The 22,729-nt window shown below is 48.1% G+C and overlaps 1 protein-coding gene across 1 annotated transcript; it reads left to right on the top strand.

Moving 5' to 3' along the window:
- The first annotated feature begins 8,502 nt into the window (after positions 1–8,502).
- On the top strand, positions 8,503–19,209 carry LOC138292967 (nuclear factor interleukin-3-regulated protein-like). The gene is made up of 2 exons (XM_069231865.1): positions 8,503–9,246; positions 15,712–19,209. Exon 2 carries the CDS (start codon positions 15,744–15,746, stop codon positions 17,049–17,051), a length of 1,308 nt encoding a protein of 435 aa, XP_069087966.1. The 5' UTR covers positions 8,503–9,246; positions 15,712–15,743; the 3' UTR covers positions 17,052–19,209.
- Positions 19,210–22,729: the final 3,520 nt, after the last annotated feature.

Here is a 22,729-nt window from a genome sequence, read left to right as displayed (position 1 = left end):
TGTTAGTTGTGGGGGAGGAGGTGGGGGTCCACCGCCAGTCCTCTGTACTGCTATCTGGTGTCTTGCTGCCACGGAACGCACCTTTCCCCGTAGGTCATTCCACCCCTTTCTGATGTCATCCCTTGTTCTAGGGTGCTGTCCCACAGCATTGACCCTGTCCACAATCCTCTGCCATAGCTCCATCTTCCTAGCAATGGATGTCTGCTGCAACTGTGATCCGAATAGCTGTGACTCTACCCGGATGATTTCCTCCACCATGACCCTTAGCTCCTCCTCTGAGAACTTGGGGTGTCTTTTTGGTGCCATTGGTATAGTGTGTGTGGTGTGTGGGAGGGTGTGTGGGGTGATGTGTTGGGGTGTGTGCTGTAAGGTGTGTGGATGGTGTATGGGTGATGGTGTTTTGTGGCTCTGGTTCTGTGGGTGCTCTTGGTCTGTCTCTCTCAGTTGGCAATATTTTTTCGTCGTAAGGGGTTGTGGGTATTGTGGATGTGTGCTTTATAGTGGTGTGAGTGTGTGGGTGTGGTGTGTGTATGTCTGTTAGGTGTGTGTAGTTTGAATTGTCCAATGTGGTGTAGCTTTGTATGTGTGTGTGTATTTTGAGCGTGGCGGTATGTACCGCCAACGGTTTACCATGGTTGAATGTCCGCTGCGGTGATTCGTGGGTCATAATGCTGTGGGTGTAGTTCTGTTGGAGTAACGGTGTGGGTTTTGGTACCGCCAATTTATCACTGACCTTTGGGCTGGCGGACTCGTGTGTGTGTCTGTATAGTGACAGATTGGTATGTGTGTATCATAATATGGGTAGCTGTAATCTGCTGCTGCGCCGGTATGTTGGCGGCGGTCGGCATGGCAGTAAGCAGGACTTACCGCCAATGTCATAATGAGGGCCTTAGTGTCAGTGGGTTTGAGTTTCATTATGAAGCACTGAAAAGTATGGAAGGAGTCTGATGCCACTTATCAACAGGGAATAGAATGTCTGCATATCATCACCGCTCCAGTACAGGTTTTGTCATCTTATTCAAGGTAGATAATAAAATATTTTGACAGCATAAGTAAACCCTTGCCAGTTTGTAAAGTGTCATTAATTCACATTTTTAGCAGTATCGTGAGATGGTACACTTCAACAATAACATCAGAAATCTCTAACCGATATTTGACTGCGGACCTACAGTTATATAGAAGACATCTTATAATAGAGGGTGAAGATTACTGGCATGGAGGGAAATTCTATAATATATCAACAAGATTTTTTTAGATCAGCTCTTCTGTTACAGAGGCAGTTGCAGGACTATCCAGTCAGAACTGGGATATTCTGAATACCAATGCATTACAGAAGATTTTGGTTTCCTTAGTTCATCTGCATCCCATGGATCCTGCAGTGATAATCTTTCAGTAAAGAATGTATATTTCTTCAGGAAGAGATGGACACTTCTGTGAGGACTTGAAAGTATTATATCTAGGGGTGGATTGCATGATCTCTGGAATGGTAGACCCATTTGATGTACTAATTCTCAGGCAATGTCCTAATAACATTGTAATCAGTAATTCTTATGTTAGAATTGTTTGGCAAGATTTCCTTTTTAGCGGGTTGTCAGCCTATCTGCCAAAGGGGAGGAGGTTATTTTCCCTGCCGCCCTGGCAGACTACTGCCTCCCATTTTAAGAGATGACATCCAGCTCAATGGTGATCTCTGTGCCTGTAGGGAGACCACTATCATAGAGGTTCCTCTGAAGGCACTTTTGGTGCATGGCCGCTGTCTTTCAGGTGGCTGCACATCCATCTCTTCAGTTTTTCTAATAAACAAACTTCCAAAGCAGGAGTTTGTTATTGGAGAACAAAAGCAACCTAAACATTAAATCCCCCAACACCCTGGAAGATTTTTTTCCCAGAGTGTGAGTGTCATCTTCCTTTTGTTTTCTGTCCAGTACTGCCAGATTTTCCAAGCTGTGCCATAAAAGAAAGGAAATACACCATGCATCTGACCACCTGCTCTCAATAGGGTGGTTTGACTCATCTCCTTACTCCGTTGAGCCCTACTCCATTGACCCATCTAAGCTAGCTTTCCAATGGCAGCACCGACAAGGGCACTATTATCAGAAAGAAGAAGACCGTCTCACTCAAAATGGAATGAGAGATCTTAGGGTTTGATGTCTGGCAGTGTAACCTGTCTGGTAAACTCTAAAATGGCTCCTATGTTCCTGAGTTAAGGATTCAAATTTGGAAAACAAGCTGGTGAGAGAATCTGATATAGGGGATCATTATGAACACGGCGGTAGATACGCCGTGTTCTTGCTGGCGGTCTTTCCATAGACCGCCAGCCCCCTTGAGACCCCGCCGGCCGCATAACGAACATTCTGCTGGGCCGGGACATTGGCGACAGCTCCACATGGAGCCGCCATCAATGCCTCAGTGAGGTGGGTGCAGCAGCACCCGTTGCGCAGATCACTGCCTGTAAATCGGGCAGTGACTTGCACGACAGGGCACTGCATAGGGGCCCCTGCACTGCCCATGACAAGTCCATGGGCAGTGCAGGGGCACCCAGAGGGGCCCCAGAGCACCCCTTCTGCCACCGACTGGGAGAAACAGGGTACATTATCCGGAGAGTAGCGCTGTCCTGTCAGATAATGTAATTCGCCATCGTCAGGCTGCCTGTCGGCAGTAGCCTGGCGGTGACGGAGGGCCGCCACAGGCGGGCCTCCCTGTGTTTATTATGCCGCCATGCCGGTGGCGGTCTTTTCCACCGCCACCGGCATGGCGGTCTGAACTGCGGGGTTCATAATGAGACCCATAGTGTAAGGTGTAGGGTTCCCATCCACAGAGTGAGTGGGACGCGGCTGAGTAGGGTCCTGCGGATGAAGGAAAGGAGTAAGGTGATCAGATTTACTCATCACAACAGATGAGCAAGGGCTGTGGTTGAATAAAAAGGTTTACTAGTCTTTAAGAAATTGAAGATTATAAGTAGCAACGGAAGAGTGGGTGTGAAGAATGAGTGGGCTGAAACAGTTGAGAGCATTTGCTGGGTTAGAAGATAGAGGAGTACGGGAAGGGGAGGTGCATCATATGGAGTATTGGAGAAGAACTTATGAGGTAAGGGTCTAAGGTGGTTGAGAAAGCTAAACGATGGCCATGATACAGAAAGAGATGGTGGTAAAGGAGATCCTCGAAGAAATAATCTCAAAGCATTGTTGTACCAGAGATGCCATGGGAGGCGTTGAGGTGGATATATGGAGAAATTGGTATGTTATTCAGAGCAGAATTAAATAAGACAAAATGGGAAAAACGTGTGTCTGAATAAGGTGATTTGATAATCAATTTTGAATCATCAAAGGCAGAGTTAGGAATATTAGGGAGAAAGGATTAATGTATTTTAAAGAAATGGGTTAGCAAAGACAATGTGAAAAAGACGTGAGGCAATCCAAATATAAACATTGAGTTGTCAGGTGTATGGATGCAAAAGACAATGAAGGTTCTGGCAGGAGGAATAGCTTGGAAATCCGTGATACATGGCAGGAACATTAGGAAATGGAGATTGAATTATCCTTGGAGGCCTAGATCATGATCTTCCCATTAAAGGTGATGGAGATCAAGAGATTCACTTTGTTACTGGATGAGGAGATGGTAGAAAGTTTAAGACGATGAGGGATGTTAAGATGGAAAAAGTTTCCTGAATTGCTCTGAAGAGTGTGTGCACCTGCCTCTAGTTTCATTGTGCACCTTCTGTGCCCTTTTTTATTTTTGCCTCAGCCCACACAGATATCATATGGGTCTGCTTATGTTTCTATATGATTCAGAATGAGACCTAGAGCAGTGCTTTGTGTCTAGAAGGGCACATCAAGTATACCATTAAGTTTATGAGTATGACTGCCACCAGCTCACTGGGCTGGTGAGATCTGACAGTGGCGTCAGCAAAGGATAATGGTGGCAGGATAGTTCTTTTTACCTGTCAATCGCCAGGAGAAGTGGCCTCTCCTGTGTTTCTAACACAGCTCATTGTGTCCTTGTTTTGGATTCTTTGAGCCAGGTCGCATGGTTACCTGTTGTGAGAGCCTTCATCTGGCAGAAAGGCTGTCTATGGAACTGCTAGAAAATAATACTGGAAAGAGAACCACCCTGAACCAATTTTGAAACCTCCCGTAGTCTCTCAGCGTCCCACTCTGGAAAATGTGCATAAAAGTGGGATGCAAACCACCTCCCCTTGTTCCAGTTCAAGTTCTTTATGACCAAGGAAGGGAGTGCTCAGCAGAGCACTGAAGAGCTATTGTAGGACCAGGGCTGATGTCTGCATGACAACCAGTCTAAAAGAGGTGAAGGCATATCATTTTAATTTGTTACAAGCTGCTGGGGAAGATGAAGATTTGCATAGCACCTAGAAGCCTGCCTGGGCAGAGAGAAAAAGAGAGTGCCTGGTCCTGCAGGAGGAGACACTGTCTAGGTGGAGAAGTCAGCTGTGTTCTGGGATTATGGAACACCCAAACGTTTCTGAATTCCCTTGTGAATAAAATTAAAACTAAACTGTATTGTGGGCTGTGGGGAGGTCTTCTGGTCTCCTATTGTAGGCCCCACAGTGGACCGTGTTAAAAAGCAAGGCTGAGAAGTAACCACATGCTGTCCAGCACTTCTGCACTACCCTAGGGCCTAATACGGCAGCTACCTGACTACAAGCGAATTCAGTGGAGGAGGTGTGGCAGTCTGATCCCAGTATAGAGGCTGCACTTGCCAGACAAGCACTGAGTGTGATCTCGGCCTGGAAGCTGCAACTGCCCACATCAAGAACCTATCAAATCTTGGCCTGAAGAACAAATCTGCCAGTGCGGGCACACTGCATATTGCTCATTCCGTGGGGCCTAAGTCACATGTGAATCCACCATAACAGTCCAGTTAGCAGAGGGTCCTCTGTAAACGCCAGACAGGAGAAACCTCACCAGCACTGCACAAATGCAGGTAAAATGAGCAGGTAAACAGGCCTAAAACAAGACACGAAAGACTGAGGTAGAGGAGGAGCAGACTGTGTTCTACAGTGGGAACATTGAGTGTTAATCTAATTTTGAGTACAAACTCCTTCCCCAGCCACCACACTGAGACATTAGTGAGCAGTGAGGGAGGAATGTGAAGAGACCAGGTGTTGTTGTGGTCTTTGGGCCATTCTCACCTAGTTGTCAGTTCTTATCTTAGCCCCCATGGGGCTAGCCCGGCCCAGAAGTGAAGCAATGTCATTCACCTTTCTCTTGACTCCTCCTTTACCAGAACTTCACATTTAGGTCATAGTAGGAAAGGGAGTGCACAAAGTCAGAACATCCTCGCTGGAAGGCCAGGTCAGATGTTGCGGCTATTTCACCTCGACGTGGCCAGTCAAAATTTCATTAAGTAATTTACCCAGCCCATGCCAATTTTTTTCAACGTGTGCACTTGCTAGAGAGATCTGTGTTTTGTCTAGTCAGTTTTAACTTATCATAAGCTAGCAGAGAGTGTTTATATGCCTGCAGCAAAGAACAACATGTAGCTTGCAGATCATAGATTTGTATTTTATGTAGAAAGATCGTTGAGTTACTGCTTAGAGGTCCTTTTGTTAGTTGTAGCTCATAATTTATAATCAGGGCCATTTGAATCATGCTATAGGGCAAGACCAAATTATGTGGCAAACTTGACTAAATTTTGGGGCAAGAAAAGACAAATTATCCAACTTTGGTGATGGTTTTGCTTCATTATTTAGTCACTTTAAAACATTGTAACTACGGCTGGGCAAATGTTTCACCTCATTAGTATTAGTGTAGCAACCAAATGCAGCAATAAACAACTGAAAGATGACCAGTCAGCATTTGAGAAGGGCCTTCCAATGCGCAGAAGCACGTTCTCTAAATTTTTAATAACTTTTAAAATGACCAAGCTAGAAACATATTTTCCTTATAATCTACATATTATGCAGTAGATGAAGGATTGAGTGGCAAATGTGGCAAATACATACTTACAAGGAAAATGCTGTGGCCGCTGAATCACATAATTCCAGTAGCCCTAGTTATAATCCTTCCACTGAAGCACATTGAGCTATGAACCATTATTAAGGAGCTGCATACAAACTGCAAAGCATAGAAACTTATTGCATTTTTAATCAATCTTTATTTTTATATTGCTAAAATATGGTTCTTTGAGTGGTAATAAAGACTCATTAGTGCTGTCAACCACTGTGTTATGTTCTAATTCTTGTCTGTGTTTCACCAACCAGGCACTCTTAATATATGTAATGCCAACTAATATGAAAGATGTGCTACTGTTACACCTAGTGACACTCATTGTCTTATATAACGTTTCCTATTAATTGATTTACACACTTGTATGATTCATTTTCTGTGTACAAATAGAATTTTCACATAACATTGCTCAAAAACCACTATCTCCTAAAGTGTACTTATTAAATACTGAAGTACTTTAAAGGTGTGCCAAGTTAATGAAGCCAGACACTCCCCAGGAGTTTACCCCATTTAAATCAAAATGTGAAGCGGGTGCCCCTGTATGTTAATATTTAACTCTATCTGCCAGGGCTAGGATTTTGGTATCGATGGGCCCCATATGCCATAGCCACTCTGTTTAATCCCAAGAATTACATCCAGTATGCCAGTGGCAGAATGTTACAGTTGACTGCATCCATATGATGGGTGACCCATAAGTCAAAATTGCCACTAGTATATCAAGGCCAGAATTTTGATGTGGTTGCCTTCGTCCCCTATCCAATATGACATGGTTGCCTCCCTAATGTCCAGATTTATCTTGAGTACGGTAGCACCAGCATTTTACTATAGGTATACCAAGAATTACCTCCTTCACACTTCTTCATTCTCACTTGCTCACTCAGTCGCTCTAGCTCACACTCACTTGCACTCACTTTTACTCACTCTCTAATTCTAATGTAGTATCACATATCCCCACTCCCTCTGACTCACTCAGTTACACAATGACTCATACACACACACACACATTCACTCTCACAAATTTCACAGGGTTTTATTTTATTAACTTTTCTTCAGCTACCTGACCTGTTGTGCTTCAGCTGATTGTACTTGACTCTCAGGGCATGTAAACAGCTTCTTCCAGCCTCAAGCACTGAAGCACAAATATGGAGTCTGTACAGTGATGCATAGGCTCCAGCAGTCAGTTTGGCATAAGGGAGGGTGCGGTGAGTGAGGCTCTTGCCAACCCCTCTCCCCCATGATGAGATGGGAGAGGATGAGCTGGCAGCGTGACTGGTGGGTAGCCTTGATCTTGGGAGGGATTATGACAAAAGCGCCCAGTGCTACCTGTGCCAGTGACACTACAGCATATCACTGATAGGGAGAACTTAAGGCCTGGCAAGCACGGGAGGCCAAGGCTAGGACTTTGCTAGCCCTGCCAATTTCGCTGATGACTGTTGCAGGTGCCTCTGTGCATCTTTGCCAGCCATCAGACTGATTTACTGCCTCAGGAGGCAGAAAGAATGCACATATTTTGCATTATGCTAGTGAATAATAGCTTATTATCAATTACTGGTATTATAAAAAAAAGAGGACAGAAACAAGGGCGAATGCCAGTGAAAATGAAAGTTGTTTCCTATGGAATCCCTCAGTAGTGAATCGTAGTAGTTGTGAATTATCAAAAGGAGATATTTCAGAGCCACTTTTACTCTTTTTTTTCATTGTAGGGCTTTTTTTCAGGGAACCTGACCTAACCCATTTTGCCCCTTGGCTTTGTACTAGATTTCTGATTGATGTTATAATCAGGGTTGAGAATCTAGTTGATTGGGAGCGCGATTCTTGCAACCTTGTACAAGGCGCTGAGATTAGAATAAGTACTTCGTTTTTACAGCTACAGTGTTTCCAGTCTTCACCAATTCTGCTGACACTACAAACTGTAAAATGCTTAATGTACCACACATTCTCCGACAATTAGCCTCCTGAAACTAACCAAGCCATGTTTTTGAAAGATTGTGCTCCACAAATGTGGGCCACTTTTTGGGGGCTGCACGGGTCTATTTTTTGTCCCAGTCCGACCCTGAATAGGAGAGATGATTGACCACTGAGGGACAAAACAGCGTATGTGAGAGCCGGTGGCTCATATTTCCTACTTCTACGTGACATTTTTAGCTTTCCTGACAACGTGTGTTGACCAATTTCTATTTCCAGTCTGTGGTCACTCAGTCTGTATTTGATGAGTGTTTGGCTCGGGATTTAGCCACAGTGATGGATGGGGTGGAAAGGCGGACAGAAGCCCTTGAGCTGGACCCATTCGTCCATCAGTGTTGCCTAGTCGGAAGTCTACTTCACTAAGAACTAAAAACAACAACAATAAAGCAGCGAATGCATCTGTTTACGAGCAGGAAGAGGAGTAGCATTGCAATGGGGATTATTATAAATAAAAAGGTGGTCTGCAGGAATCCTGAAAGGCTTCTAGTCACACAAGTAGCATGTTCTGAGCCCCTCCCTCACGGAGCCGGTCTTGGCGGCTGCTGTATGCGGGGACAGCACGCCCTGTGCATGGAAAGCGGCAGTAAGGAAGGAAGGGGCACAGAACCTGCCCCTCCAGGGCTCACGGGGAGGTGCCGTGGCGAGCGAAGGCAGGGGATTGGCTGTCCGCTGCCCCCTCCCCGGTGAGTGGCAGGGCTGCCTGGGTTATGTTAGGTAAAAGAGGATCCTGAGATGACCCTGCTGGGGAGTCAGAAACTGAGGAAGTAGAAGGGGGCGCAGGAGAGGGCGGACCTTAGTGGGGAAGAGGCTGACAGAACAGAGGAGCAGGCTGGGAGCTCAGAGCATCCATCCCTCTGAGGAGAGCAGGCTGGAGCAGCGCGAGACACGGTCTGTGTTTACAGGCACCGAGCATCACGAAGGCCGGCTTCGGCCCTGTACGATCCGAGCCAGTGGTTCGCGCTAGCACCGGCGCAGGCCCGCTCACTACCCCCCGAAACTGAACGGCACTGACCCCCCCTGACAACGGAGGGACCTTGCACGGTGGATCCAAACCCCAGGGATGCTGGAACCATCTTGGACGGAACCGAGCCGCACCAGTGCACGCCTCTGCGGTAGGAACCCGTATCCCGATTCAGAACCGTGCAGGGACTAGAGAGAGTCAGCTCAGTCCCCTCTGGAACTGTAAGAAGGGACAAAATCCGGAAAGAACAGGAGAACAGGCCGCGGGGACAAGCTGCCCAAAACCGAGCCCACTGACAGAGCCGGCCTCGGGAACCCGCTGGTCGGCGGCAGCAGGCGGCCGTGGTAAGAACAGGTGAGCAGGGTCTTTATATTGTATATTCAGAGATCCCAGGACAGCCCAACGGATCCGCTCATCCACTGAATGGTGAGTGTGAGTGTGTGTGTGTGTGTGTGTGCGCGCGAGAGAGAGAAGCGAGTGATTGCGTGTTTGTCTCGCTCTTCCGTTCGGACGTGACTGGTTGCAATGAGAGCGGCTGCTTGCACCTGTTGGGGGGCTGTGCGGTAACCTGTATGAGACAGGGTCCAAGCCTAGTTAATATCAGTTGTTGGGTTCATGCACTTGTTTTAGGTGTGCGAAGCCCCCGAGTCACAGCTTCCAACCCTCGTAGGATAACTCGGTGACTTACTGCACCTGCAGCAGTAATCGCTCTGATGCCGACACGTTACAGATTCAGGGCCCTTTAAGAGAACGCATGGGGTTAATGTACTTAGTACACTTACATAATCGGGCGCACTGAGGTGTCAGTAGTCCGGAACATATGAAGACGCAGGGCTCCACATAACCTCATAACATTACATAACACTTGCTGCCGAGATCTGTATGTGACATGGAGGCCAGAGGAGGGAGGGGTGGCGGTGAGATAGCCTGGTGGAGTATTGTGCCTGGTGTGCGGTGCTGCAATTGCGAATACGTCAGAGGTGGTTCAGATGGTGTCGACCGATCTTCGGTAGATTTCAGGAGTTACAGCCCCGAACATACCAATGGGCAGCTATCTCAAAAGTGCTTCCTTCAGGTATCTCCATATAGTTCTTGCAGGTATCTTCGGGTGATTTCACTCGGCTCCTGCAGATACCCTGGCCCGGTGATTCCTTTCCTGCAGGCGCCCCCTTCTCCCCCGGTGGTGAATGAAGGTGCCCCGGGGGTCCCTGTTGGCGTCCCCTATAGTTCCCGACTTCCTATATGTGCCCCAGTGATTCCTCAATAGTTACTTTAAGTTTCTCCCCGCGGTTCTTGCACGTGTGTACTTATGATTATTCATTCGGTTCCTGCAGGTGCCCTTGATCCGCGGTTCCTGTCGCTCTCTCCGCCCTCCTCCCCCCGACCCCACGCCCCCAAATGGTTTCTTCAGAACCCCCCATGTTCCTGTCCCTGCAGGTCACCCCGTGGTTCCTGCTGCTGTGGTTCCTGCAGGACCCCCTGCGATATGGCAAGACTTCTTTATAGCGCCTTTAGATGTTCCCTGCAGTTCCCTTGGGTATCTCCATTTAGCTCTTACATATGCCTCGCCGTGCCTCATGTAGGTGTGTTCCTGGGATACCCGTCGGAGACCCACAGGTACCGACCCCACGCCCCTTGGTGTCTATTTCAACTGCTGCGGCCTTACATGATTCAGGTGTCTTCCTGTTCTTCCTCTGGGGGTCTCCTGTAGATCTATCCCTGCTTCTCTGACTGCAGGGGTGGCCTTGGCCGCCTGAACTGCGGGAAAAGCCGAGGGACCGGTGCAGGCGATTCTGCCTTTCCACTCAGGCCCCGTTTACCGATGAATGACTACGTCATAATAAATCATGTACAAAGGACTACGTAAGTTTTTTTTTTTTAAACAAAGTGGCCCCTTCCCTTCCCGAACCCCTTGGACCTCAGTGATCCAGCTGCTGTGCCTGCCGCCGGACTCGCGGGCGGTGTGGAAGGTGGTGGTGGGGGGGGTTTGGACTCTCATGGCACAGCAGTGGCAGAGCGAATTAATGAAGGGTCCGTCAGGCGATGGATGTTAATATATGCTCTTGACACTTTTATGCGTAGGAAACCAATTTTAGGTGTGGCCCAGGGCCTGATTTACATATTCCAATGCCTAGTGCTGTAGGTCATCGTTCTTCACACATTAGTCTGTTCTGCTCTCAGTCTCATTTTCCTTCATCCCACCTCAGGATACAGCAAGGGGTAATGAATCAACCCTCTTGAGCCATTGACTGGTCTGGCCTATTGGCTTTGGCAATGCGTGTTTTAACACATGCCCTGCCTAAGGAGATATATATGTACACTGCTTACCTTTATCGACAACCGTATGTTATGCGAAGCTCAACCACACTTTGCATGTTCTCACTCACCTAAGGCACACTGGGCACGCCCGCCCGGGAACCCGGAACCCACTCAGCCACGATCAGCCCCTCCTGTGCACCTTCGGCCACACCTTGCAAGATCAGCCGTGCTGTGTACGCTTTAAAACCACGCTGTGCCCACCAACCAGTCACACGTTTCTACTTCCTGCCTGAGCCACGACTTTCGAGCCTAAGAGCAGGCCCGACGTTGCTTGCCCGCCCTCCAATGCACTGCACACCCTCAGTCACACTGGGCTCAACTAGGCTCAACGGGGCCCTGCAGGGCCTCACCAGCTTTCTAAGACAGTCTGCCCCGTCTACCCATCAGGTGTCCCCCCACGTGGTCAGTCATCCCTGCATGACGCAAACTCCGCCTTTCATGTTAGCCTCATTTCCTTAGTCACACCGTGTGGTCAAATTCACACTTACCACCCTCAACCACGCACTGCCTGCCCTCCATACGAGACACCTTGTCCAGGGCCTCGGACTGTACTGCACCATCCGTAGTCGCACAACGCTCGCCGCCGGCCACGCTCTGCACACTTCATGACCTCAGCTCCTGAACAGTTTCAGGCACTCTACGGATGCCTTCAGCCACACAATCCCCGGCCTCTGTATACCCTGGACACGTGCACACCCTCAGTGACGCCTTCCCGTGCATTGCCCCTCTGTCTGCCCTCAGCCACACAGTGCGTGGTCAGTTGGACGCTGCATGCCCTCCATGCGGCGGCACGATCCACAGGGCCTTAGTGTGCCCTGCCGCTGCCACGTGCATCTCCAGCCACTCCGTAGACGATCGCTCCGGGACTTCAATAATCCTTGGCACGGTTTTGCACGCTCTCACCGACGCTGGTGGGTAAAGAGCTGTGGGATAAGGGGATCAAAAAGTCCCAGACCTTTGGTGCTGAGGTCGCAAGGATTGAAAGTTACCGTTTGCAGTATTGTTTAAGTAGTAGAACAGTGTAGGCCAAAGTCCTGAAGACTTTTTGTAGAAGTTCTTCAGTGGCAGTACCTTGTGGTTCCCTCAGAAACAGTAATACATCTCTGAACCCATAAAATGGCACCGACGTTGTTGTTTTTGTTAACAGTGCCTAGGTGAACCCGTCACTATTGGCAGAGGTTGTGAGCCACACCTGGTGTGTACTCCAAGATGTGACACTGGCTTCCAAGCATCTTTCCAGATTCACTGGCGTTTGTGCAGCCATAGTTACCTCAAAGCGCTGAATTGAGTCAGAATGGGAGTCCAAGTTCAGAGCCTCTAAGACGAGCCTCCTGGTCCATTGTAACCTTCCTCAGTAGAGGCTGTAGTTTCCCACACCTGGCGGATCACCTTTTTGAGGTACCCCTAAGCGTACATGGTGTAGCATGCAACTCGCACTTCAGCGCCCACATAGGGGTAGTAAGCGTAATATAAATGCTGCAGTACAATACAGTAAGCAGGTAGTTATTGAGCAGGGCAGCGCACATGTGACGCTGATGCATGTAGACTTTTTAGACATATATGACTCATTTGCCTCCCAGGATAACCCAGGAATCTTCGCTACGGAGGCTGTAGGCCCAAGATGGCACCTAGAACAGTCAAAGTTACTTTTTTACAACGTCAGCGCGGGGTATGGGCCGTCATTCACATCACTGACATATCTACTGCTCTTACTAACTCTGCCCGTACCTCTTCTTCTCACGACGGTCATGCCCGAACCTCTCTTAGCTGTGTGTGCACCTGCTCCTGTTGTCCATCAAAGAGCCCCGTATGTAACCTCTGCCCTCAGATGATGCGTGCTCGATTTCCCTCACCACCCTTTGCCTTCGTTTCCCCCATCACAGATATCCTCAACTATATAGCCACCCCCCTCCCCCCCCCAAAACAAAAAAAACAAGCCCACTTTGTTCTCTTGCATTTGTATTCACGCCGCCACTGAGCTGTGCTCCAGGCAGACCCCGTGTCTCTGGACACAGAATGAACCAGAGACAGTGTTGAAAGGCGTGGCCTGTGCTCCAATACAGAGCGGTAAAGCGGCTGCCACAGGGAGAAGGCCGCGAGCACGGTGACGCATCTCCTGACGTGATCCCATCCCATCAGAGGGGCCGAGCCGTGAATGGGGAACTAGGCTCCTATTTTAGTTTGATTAAACTTTTATGTAGCTGCACAGCAAAGGCAGCAGAGAAAGAGAGATAATGAAAATACTGAAAATATACACAGAGAGGTAGATAGAAAACGTGAGCATAAGGTAGAAAGGTAGGTAAGAAAAACAAGGATAAGGGACACAAGATGGGTAGAAAGAAAGAGAGAATGGAGAAGTAATTAATCGTGGAAGGAAGGAAAATGTGAAAAGAAATAAGGAAGAAAACATGAAAGGTAGGAGGACATAGGAGTGAAAGAATGGATGGAAGGGTGAAATGATAGATGGAAGGATGAATGGAAGAGTAATGGGCTTTATAGGTGAAAGGGTGGGTACAATGATGAATGGGCAGATAAAGAGAAGTGAAAGGTTAGACACATGAATATATTGATCGGTGGATGGATGAAAGGGTGGCTGTGCAAGGGTGAAAGGATGGATGGTTGGATGGGTGGATAGAAATGAGAAGGGGTGGACGGATGAATGTATGGACAGAAAGAAAGCAATTAATAGTTGGAAAAAAGATGAAAGGGTGTAGAGAACTGTTCTAAGTTGAGTTGCGTTTGCTCCTGGTGATCGTATGTATCTTTCAAGATGGGGGATAGCTTAATTTTCTGGCTACTTCCTTGTGTGAGACAGTAGTCTGAGTATTTTCCTTCCTGGATGCGTGCGTATATTTATTTTAGTTATTTAGATGGTACGGTCCTAGTACAAAGGGCAGTTGAATGATCCCCTCGTCGCCCAATCTGTGCCACCCAAAATACCGAAGTACCAGGATGAGCTGCAGTTCAGGTTTGAGGTGCACAGACAACGCTACCTATAGATCCCAGGATGCGAATAGCAGCGTGTTATTGCTGCGCTCCAAGATTGAGGGGCATTAGTAGAGCTAGAGAAGGGGGTGGGGCTAAGGTATACATCTCATGCTCGAGATAAATGTATAACTAATATTTAAGTAGATTCTTTGTTCTCGGGGGCGCGCTCAGAGAAAGGTAATCTCGGTGAATTCTTGCACGGGTGGGGGTGGTGTGTAGAACGGCAGGTGGTGGAAACAAACAGCAGCGGCCTCTCCTCTCCACCCTCAGGGCAGAGTCTGGCACTGCGTGGAGCTCTGTGCCTCGCAAGAATCTCCTATTATCAGTTTCCTAGAAAGCCGTCAGTTCCTGGAACCAGTAATAACAGTGTGCGCCACCCACAGGAGCGCCACGCGCTCCCTCCCCCTCCAGGGCCTTGCTGTCTTTCCTCACTGTACTCTTCCACCTCCCACCTCTCCTCCATTTTTATGTACTCTGCGCTCCACCCCTCCCCCCAGCCCCCACCTCGCCTGGGCTGCATTCCTCCCCGTGCTTTCTGCTCAGAAGAGAGTTATACAACAGGCTCACTTGCAGACGCAGCTGAATCTAGAAATGTACAGCTCGTACCCACCTGCCCTTCACAGGCGCGAAGCTGTCATGAACCTTACAGGCACAGGATATGCAGGCCTCAGCCAGTCTGTCCGACCCATATTCATGTCATCCAGGGATGAGCCAGCTACCGATCCCCTAAGCTTGGACCACAGAGACACAGGGAATCCAGGCTCACTAAGACACAGGAGATCTAAGAACGACAAGTGTGTCCATCCCACACATTAACCATAAAGTCAATTAAATCCTTACCCCAGCCAGCCTGTCCTTCTCAGGCATAAGCCCTAGAGACTCAGAAAATCCAGGGCACACTGGCCTAGCCATACGAGGCAAGGTCCTTACAAACGCAGGAAGTCGAGGCCCACCCAGTGTGCCCTCCTACCCTAGGCATAATCCATGCCAGGATTCCAGTGCCCAGCCAATCTGCCCTAACCAGGCATGAACCACAGGCAACCAGCGCCCAACCGGCCTGTTTCTCCCAGGCATGAAATTAATAGACAGAGAATCCACAGCCCACCCAGCCGGTCCCTCACAAGATGTGAAATTTTTCAGATACAGGCAGCCCAGGGCACAGCCTGCTGGCCCCTCACAGGCATACTTACATAGAGACACTAGGAAGCCAGTGATATAAGCATGCCTGTCTGTTCCTCCTAGTAATATTACCACAGATAACGGTAAACAAGGGTAGAGTCAGGAGGCCTTGAATAGTGAAGGGCCATTTTATGGAATAACACATGTAATCAGGTGGTCTGTGGGTGGAATTATTAGACGTGGGTGGAAGGTGCAGGGCTTGGATGTAGGCCTGAGTGGGAGGTGTATCAATAGCACATAAGGGCATGTGCCACGGGTAGAACTGCTGCTGCATCGTTGATGGTCTCATCCTTACCTGGCTGTAGACTGATTGTTGTGTCCTCCTCTTTTCAGCTGGTGGAACCAGAAGGGTGACTCTGGATTGGATGCACAGTGCGGAGCACTTTGAGGGTATGAACACTCCACCTGGGGACTCCTTCCAGGAAATGCTGGAGATGCAGGAAGACTCCACACCACCGGCGCCGGTGGCTCAGTCAATCGAGCTGTGCTCCCCAGCTGGCACCTTCGCCGATGAAGCTGTGTCTCTGATGACCACCAACAACATGCTGGCACACTCCCTCCTCGGCCGTGGGTCTGCCAAGCGCAAGGAGGCTGCCATCTTACGTCGCAAGCGGGAGTTCACACCCGATGAGAAGAAGGATGATGGCTACTGGGATAAACGCAAGAAGAACAACGAGGCCGCCAAGCGCTCCCGTGAAAAGCGGAGGGTCAATGATGCAGTGCTGGAGAACCGGGTCATTGCCCTGCTAGAGGAGAATGCCCGGCTGAAGGCGGAGCTCCTGGCACTCAAGTTCCGCTTCGGCCTGGTAAAGGATCCTGCTGAGCAGCCAGCCACTGCCCCACGCTTTGCCAGTTCTGTGCCATCTGGGTACCACCAGAGGATGGACACTAGCTTTGCAGGACCTGCCTGTGAAGCACGTGATATGCCCATGAGCCGGCCGAGCTTTGGGCGTTTGGCTCCACCTCAGGACCCACCAGGCTACTCTGAGGACTCTGGCTTTTCCACACCTGGGAGCTCTAGCATTGGAAGCCCTGTGTTTTTTGATGAGCGAACCAACGAGCAGGAGAAGTTTTCGCCACGGCAAGAGGAGACGCCCTGTTATGATGACTCCCTCTGTCAGAACATGGACCCTGAACGGGATGCTGGTCGCGTATCCCCCTCTGAAACAGGACGTTGTCCCCGCTATGAGGTCCCTGAAACTGTGAAATGCCTGCCTCATAAGCTGCGATTTAAGATGTTCTCTGGTGTTGAGGAGGTGGAGCTCGAGTCACGGCCCCCCAGGGACAATGTTGTTGTCATGGCCTCTCCACAACAAATGGACAATGCTCCTCCTAAGGTACCCTTTCCTGGTCTCCAAGGAGAACCCTCATCTCAAACCAGCACCTCAAGAGGGGTCTGTCTGACTTGGCGTCCACAGGTGGCATTGGGTAGTCATGATGACCAACGAGGACCACCCCCATTTGTCTGTGCTGAGGAGATCCCCAAATTTGCCAGCCAGATTAACCCAACCTATCCGTGTGGAATCCCAATTTCAATGTCCCCTCATCCGGACTCGACTGGTTACCATGAGTCAGAAAACACAGTTCTCAAAAATCAGCTTGCCTCCCTCTCTGCCGAAGTTGCCCAGCTGAAGAAGCTGTTCTCTGAGCAGATCCTGATTAAAATGAACTAAGTGTCACCTTCCAAGACTGTGCAATGAATGGTGAAGTGGCCTATGGTCAGTGGCGTAACGAAACTGGAGGGAGGCCCCCTGCAAATAACATAAAGGGGCCTCCCTCTGGACTCACTCAGGCCAGGTGTTGTTTCTGAGGAGGCCCCCTAGAGATCGGGGGCTGTGGGGACCTTTGTTACGCTGCTACCTCTGGTGTCTTTCGACAATCTCTGAGGCACCCTCAAGTTTTCCATCTCTCACCAATGTGTATGTGTTGTGCAGCAGCCCTGGCATTGAAGCATCTAGACAAACCTTTGAAAGTCAGGACCAGAAAGTGGGAATGTAAATGGGGAATGGGAGGCTCTGGTGGGACCAAGAATTGTCTGTCAAAATAATGGAGTCTTCCATCCAGGCTAATCCATTGTCACCCACTTTTCTGCCCATGCTGCACCTGCTGGTGTTGAGGAAGCTCTGAAGATGGCAGATCAGGGTGCAGGTGGTCTCCCACTTGGTCAGTTCTTTCTGAACTGAAGAGATTCTCTGTTGTTGGTTGATAATCTCCCTCATTCTGATTTTGGTTAAAAATGTAGTTCATTTTATATGTATTTTATTCGTCAAACCTCCCTGTAAACCCTGATCACCCCAAATACTTGACCTCCAGGACAAATTAACCGCATTCCTTCAAATGGATGACAATATTCAGCAAAATATATAGTTATGGTTGAATTTTTATGATCCTCTATGTTGGCAGATCAGCTGCCTGCCTTCAAGATTCCTGAAAAAATGAAATAAAATCAAACCTTATTTTGGGGTTTCACCTTTAAAATGATCTCTTTTCTCATACGCCTTTAATTCACACCCTGAAACAGAGCACAGCAGAAAAGGAGGGAGCAGAGAAATTTGAGGAAAATAGAAGTATTGTTGCAAAGAATTTAGTTGGTCGTTTTGTTTTGTTGTCGGATATTTGTCAGTGTAATTCGAATATTAGAACACGAACTTGAAAGCTGTGGGACGTTGTGAAAGAACTGAAATTACTTCTTCAAAACCCTCTGACATCAGCACCCAGTGTTCAGTAGATCACAAAAATGTTTATAAAAATCAAAGGATAAAATCAGGTGTACAAACCACGAGTGAGTCTAATTCAGAATGTAATGTACAATGATTTAACGTTTTAGTTTTTTTTCAGTATGTTCTCTGATTAACAACTGAACGTTCCCAAGGAAAAAAAGTAGGAGATATGTTGCTCTCTCCACATGAAAAACCCCCCACCAGGAAGCTCCTTTATTTTGAGGCATGGCATGGTGCTCTTAAACTGTAAAATCAAAATATCCGAGCCATTTGTTGATGGCTAATGATAACTCTCGGGAGGTGGAGGGTCTTGTTTACCTGTCATGAAAGCAATGTCGCTGAAAGTGTGGAAGTGTATGACATCACTTCTTGTCTTGCGATGCAGCGTTCTCATCTGTAAGAGATTTGAGTAAAGAGGGAGTGATCTCACTGCAAGGTCACTAGTGTATACATGCCACTTGCTGCCTACCTCGAGTCCACTGGTGGAAGCGTAATGTGTTTGGCTTCTTGAGGTAGAAATGGATATTGGTGCACCTGTGTCAGTGCTGCTGAAGACCCCTTCTGCCTGAAGCCTGCAAAACTGGTGATGCTTGGGTTTAGCAAGAAAGTGGTATGTTTAGCCCCTCGGAACACATAGTGATACAGCTCCATCCAAATATTGGGGCCAACATCACCATCTATGGGTCTCTTGGTAGAGCCTTAATCCACTTGGCCCTTGTGACAGGAAGTGATGTCACTGCATACGCAAACAACAGCAAATGCCACGTTTTGTTTAGGTTGTCTGCTGTGGCTGACAGCAAACACCATACATTTGGCCATTTCCAGACAGGATGTGATATTGCTGTATGGTTGTATGATGAAACCACGCATGGTCCAACCACGCATGCCTTTACAATGGTTTTTCATTGTAAAGGCATGCCTAGTAAAGGCATGTGTGGAAACGGCATGCGTGGTTGTCGCATGCCACACCCCCACCCTAAAAACAGAAGTACCCCGACACATCACCCTTAAAAACTACCCCGATACCCACCCACCCTGAGCCCTAAAACCGACCCTACACCAAAAATAAAACAACCCAACCCCTAAAAACAAAATTAAAGCCCCTAAAAACCTGACCCCCTGCCTGCCCCGAAAACAAAATTACCCCAACCCCCTACCCCACCCCTAAAAGCCCACCCCTGCCCTAAATACAAATTCAACCCCTAAACCCCTCCTGCCCTAAATACAAAATTACCCTAATACTACCCTGCCCCAACTGCCCTAAATACAAAAGTACCCCCACCCTGACCCCCCAACTTCCCTGAATAGAAAATTACCCCAACCCCCACCTCTGCCCCTAAAAACCCAACCCCCACCTGCCCTGAACACAAAATTACCCCAACCCCCACCCCGCCCCTAAAAACCCAACCCCATGGCCCTAAATACAAAATTACACCGACCACCCCATCCCTAAAAACCCACCCACCCTAAATACAAAATTACCCGACCCCCCACCCGCCCCTAAAAGCCGACCCACCCATCGCCCTAAATACAAAATAACCCTGAGCCCCACCCCTAAAAAGCTGCCCCCACCCGCCCTAAAAACTTAACTACCCCAACCCCCAAATACAAAATTACCCTGAGCCCCCACTTCTAAAAACCCGACCCACCCCACCCGCCCTGAATACAAAATTACCCGACCACCACCCCTAAAAACCCAACCCTCCAAATACGAAATTACCCCGACCCCCCTCAGCCCCTAAAAACAAATTAACCCTGACCCCCACCCTAAAAACCATAAGATTGCTTCCTCTCCCGATGGATCTTCCTTTTTCTCTGCCTTAAACACACATGTGCATTGTTCAGCATATGTGTGGTTAAGGCAAAGAAAAAGGCCTGCGTTGTTCAGGCAAGCGTCCTTCTGCTTGCATGAACAACGCAGGCGTGGTTCCGGACGCGTTGTTCCGAATCTTTCCCTTGCTGTATGTATGCAAGTAGTGCTAGCATCACCTCCTGTCAGAAGGTTTTACATAAAGCAGACTCTCCCTTTGTCAAAGGCTACCAGACCATGGTGTGGTTTATGGATGCCGTTCAGTAGGGATACCTTTTCCGCAGGTAATTGACTGGCTTGATTTATAGCAATGAGGATATTCTTTCAAGATGAAGGATGTTGCAGCTTTGACTTGTGTTACACACTTGTAATTCAAGCTCATCTCAGTGAAATAATACACTGTGTACTGTTATATTTGTGTGTGTGCGCGTGTGTGTACATATATACATGTATATTTATACGGGTTTGGTGGATGTTTTTAAAATATACTGTTTTCACCCATTTGTAAATAAAACAGCTATTCTTTTTGGACCTTCTGTTGTGCTGTGTTTAATCTTTGCTGGCAGATTAGTGATCCATGGTGCACGGTGATCAGCCGCCTTGTTAGGATAATCCCCGTTGGATGCAGGTTCAAAAATATTTTTTATTTTAGGAGGGTCCAAAGAACGATTTGGAGGACATTCACTTAAACAGGGACACCTCCTCCATTAGGGAGGAGGAACGCCACCCCACCGCCAGAAGCAGAAGCTGCAAACCTTTCACCAGGAAGGGATAATAAACTATGTTTATTATCCCTTCCTGGTGAAAGGGGCGGGGCCACGGGGGCGACGAGCACCGAGGGGAGTGCAATGTGCACTCCCCTCAGAGTGCATGTGTGTTTGGCCTGGCGTCTCGGGCCAGCCAAACACACATGTGCTGTAGGCTGCTGGGCTGGACAGAGCCTGCACAGGCTCCCAGTCTGCCTGGGAGCGCCCAGCCAGGGCACTCCCAGCCAATCCTGACGCTGCTCTGAGCAGCATCAGGATTGGTTGCAGGGCAGACGGGGAGCCTGTGTCTGCCTGCAGCCTGAGGAGATGGAGTAGAGGTGCGGCACGGAGTGGGTACGTTTTTCGTAACTTTTCTTAACATACATTTTTTTACCGCTCCCGCGCTGCCCCCCCATGTGTGCCACCCCTGCCCCCCTCCTTATTACCGATGCGAGCCGCGACTGCACTTAAAGTGTTTATTAGAGGGACCTTACCAAAAATTCAAATGATCTGTAATTGTAAATGATGGGATTCACACAAGCTGTATTCCCAAACATCCACTTGACGTGTTTGCAGTTGGCTGCATGGGTGCCCATACTTTACCATATACTTTACCCCTAAAATAGCGATTCCTTAAAATTGCGAGCCCGTTTAGAGAATCGCAAATTGCGATTCTCTAAATAAGAAATCGCAAATAAGGAATCCTTATTTGCAATTTTTTAAGCACATGTATGAAGCTTTTCCTTAATGCGAACTGGGCATTAAGGAATCACTATTACCATCAAATACAATTTGGTGGTAATCATGTGCGAATTTTAAAAATGCATTAAAAATGCATTTTTAAAATTGACATGTAACGCACACACGCCCCTTTGGCATGTGTGCGCCTTACATGTCTTTAAAAAATGTTTTGGGGTGCAGCAGAAGGGGGCCTTAGGCCCCCAGCACCCTGGGGTTTGCATTTCCCAAATTGTGAATTCCAGTTAGGAATTCGCATTTTGGGAAATGCAAAAATGAGCAAATATGGGCCTACAGTAGGGTGAGCACATTTTGTGGAGCAAAAACCGGGACATGGCAGACATAAAAGAAGGACTAAAGACTTTACACTCACTTTTATATCTGGCATGTCCCTTTTTTTGCGTAGCTTTGTTTATGCGTGCATATACATGTGTGTGTTTACATACATGTATGTCTGCACCCTTCATCTCTCTGCTGGTGAGCACACAGGGGCTGTGTTGCCTGAGAGTAACATAAATTACTTTAATTATTGCATACTTTGTAGGCGTCTCTTAAAGGAGAGCATACCTTTAATTTATGCTTCCCTAGATAATCTGACCTTTGTCCCAAAAACCGGGACATTTATGTAATGATTTTACCTTTGTCTCAAAAACCAGGACATTTGTTTAAAATTAAGAGAAACCTCTTTGCGACACAGAAATAGTGATTTTTAAAAAATCGCTATTATCGAATCGCAAAAGGGTTAGATGATACATCTGGCCCTTAGTCCTTTAAATTCCAATCCCGTGCTGGCGTACTTTTCTAAAGCCTTCCCGGGCCTCAGAGGAGGCACTTAGAGATTCACAGGGTATCAGGCAGAGGCCAACGGTATGGTTCATTCCAGGCCTAGTAGCCCCCGGTCAGCTGGGCAGTTGCAGGAAAGTCTTCTTGTTGTATTTCTGTAACTTGAACTCGAGGTCAGCCTCCTAAGAGGTGGATCCTTGGAGTCTAATTCTTTGACCTATGTACAAGAGATAGCAGGTCAAGTCTTCAGGACTCTTTTCACATTACACATAGTGGGTCTTGAACTCTTCTGTTCTTCCTCAGGTCCAGTAGTGTTCTGAAGTGGGTGCCTGAAGATGCCAGGTGAATGCTTGGCACAAGCTAGTGGATGGAAGGATTGTCAAGCATGCCCTAACCAATGGGTTAAAAGTTCCTGGGGCCAACGTTACCCACTTTGTGCATTTTCAAGATGGGGAGTCATCAGTCACACTAAGACTCTGATGGCTGAGTATGTGTACGGGCAACACACTACGATGATCCTAGTGTCCCCCTACATCTAACACTAAAATCATGTT

Source organism: Pleurodeles waltl, chromosome 4_2 (assembly GCF_031143425.1).
Source record: "Pleurodeles waltl isolate 20211129_DDA chromosome 4_2, aPleWal1.hap1.20221129, whole genome shotgun sequence".
Lineage (NCBI taxonomy): Eukaryota > Metazoa > Chordata > Amphibia > Caudata > Salamandridae > Pleurodeles > Pleurodeles waltl.
Note: the sequence above shows the minus strand (reverse complement) of the source record. Positions and strands in the feature narration are given on the sequence as shown.

Excerpts from the sequence above, each read along its gene's own strand:
- LOC138292967 (XM_069231865.1), top strand. The coding sequence starts at position 15,744 with ATGCACAGTGCGGAGCACTTTGAGGGTATGAACACTCCACCTGGGGAC.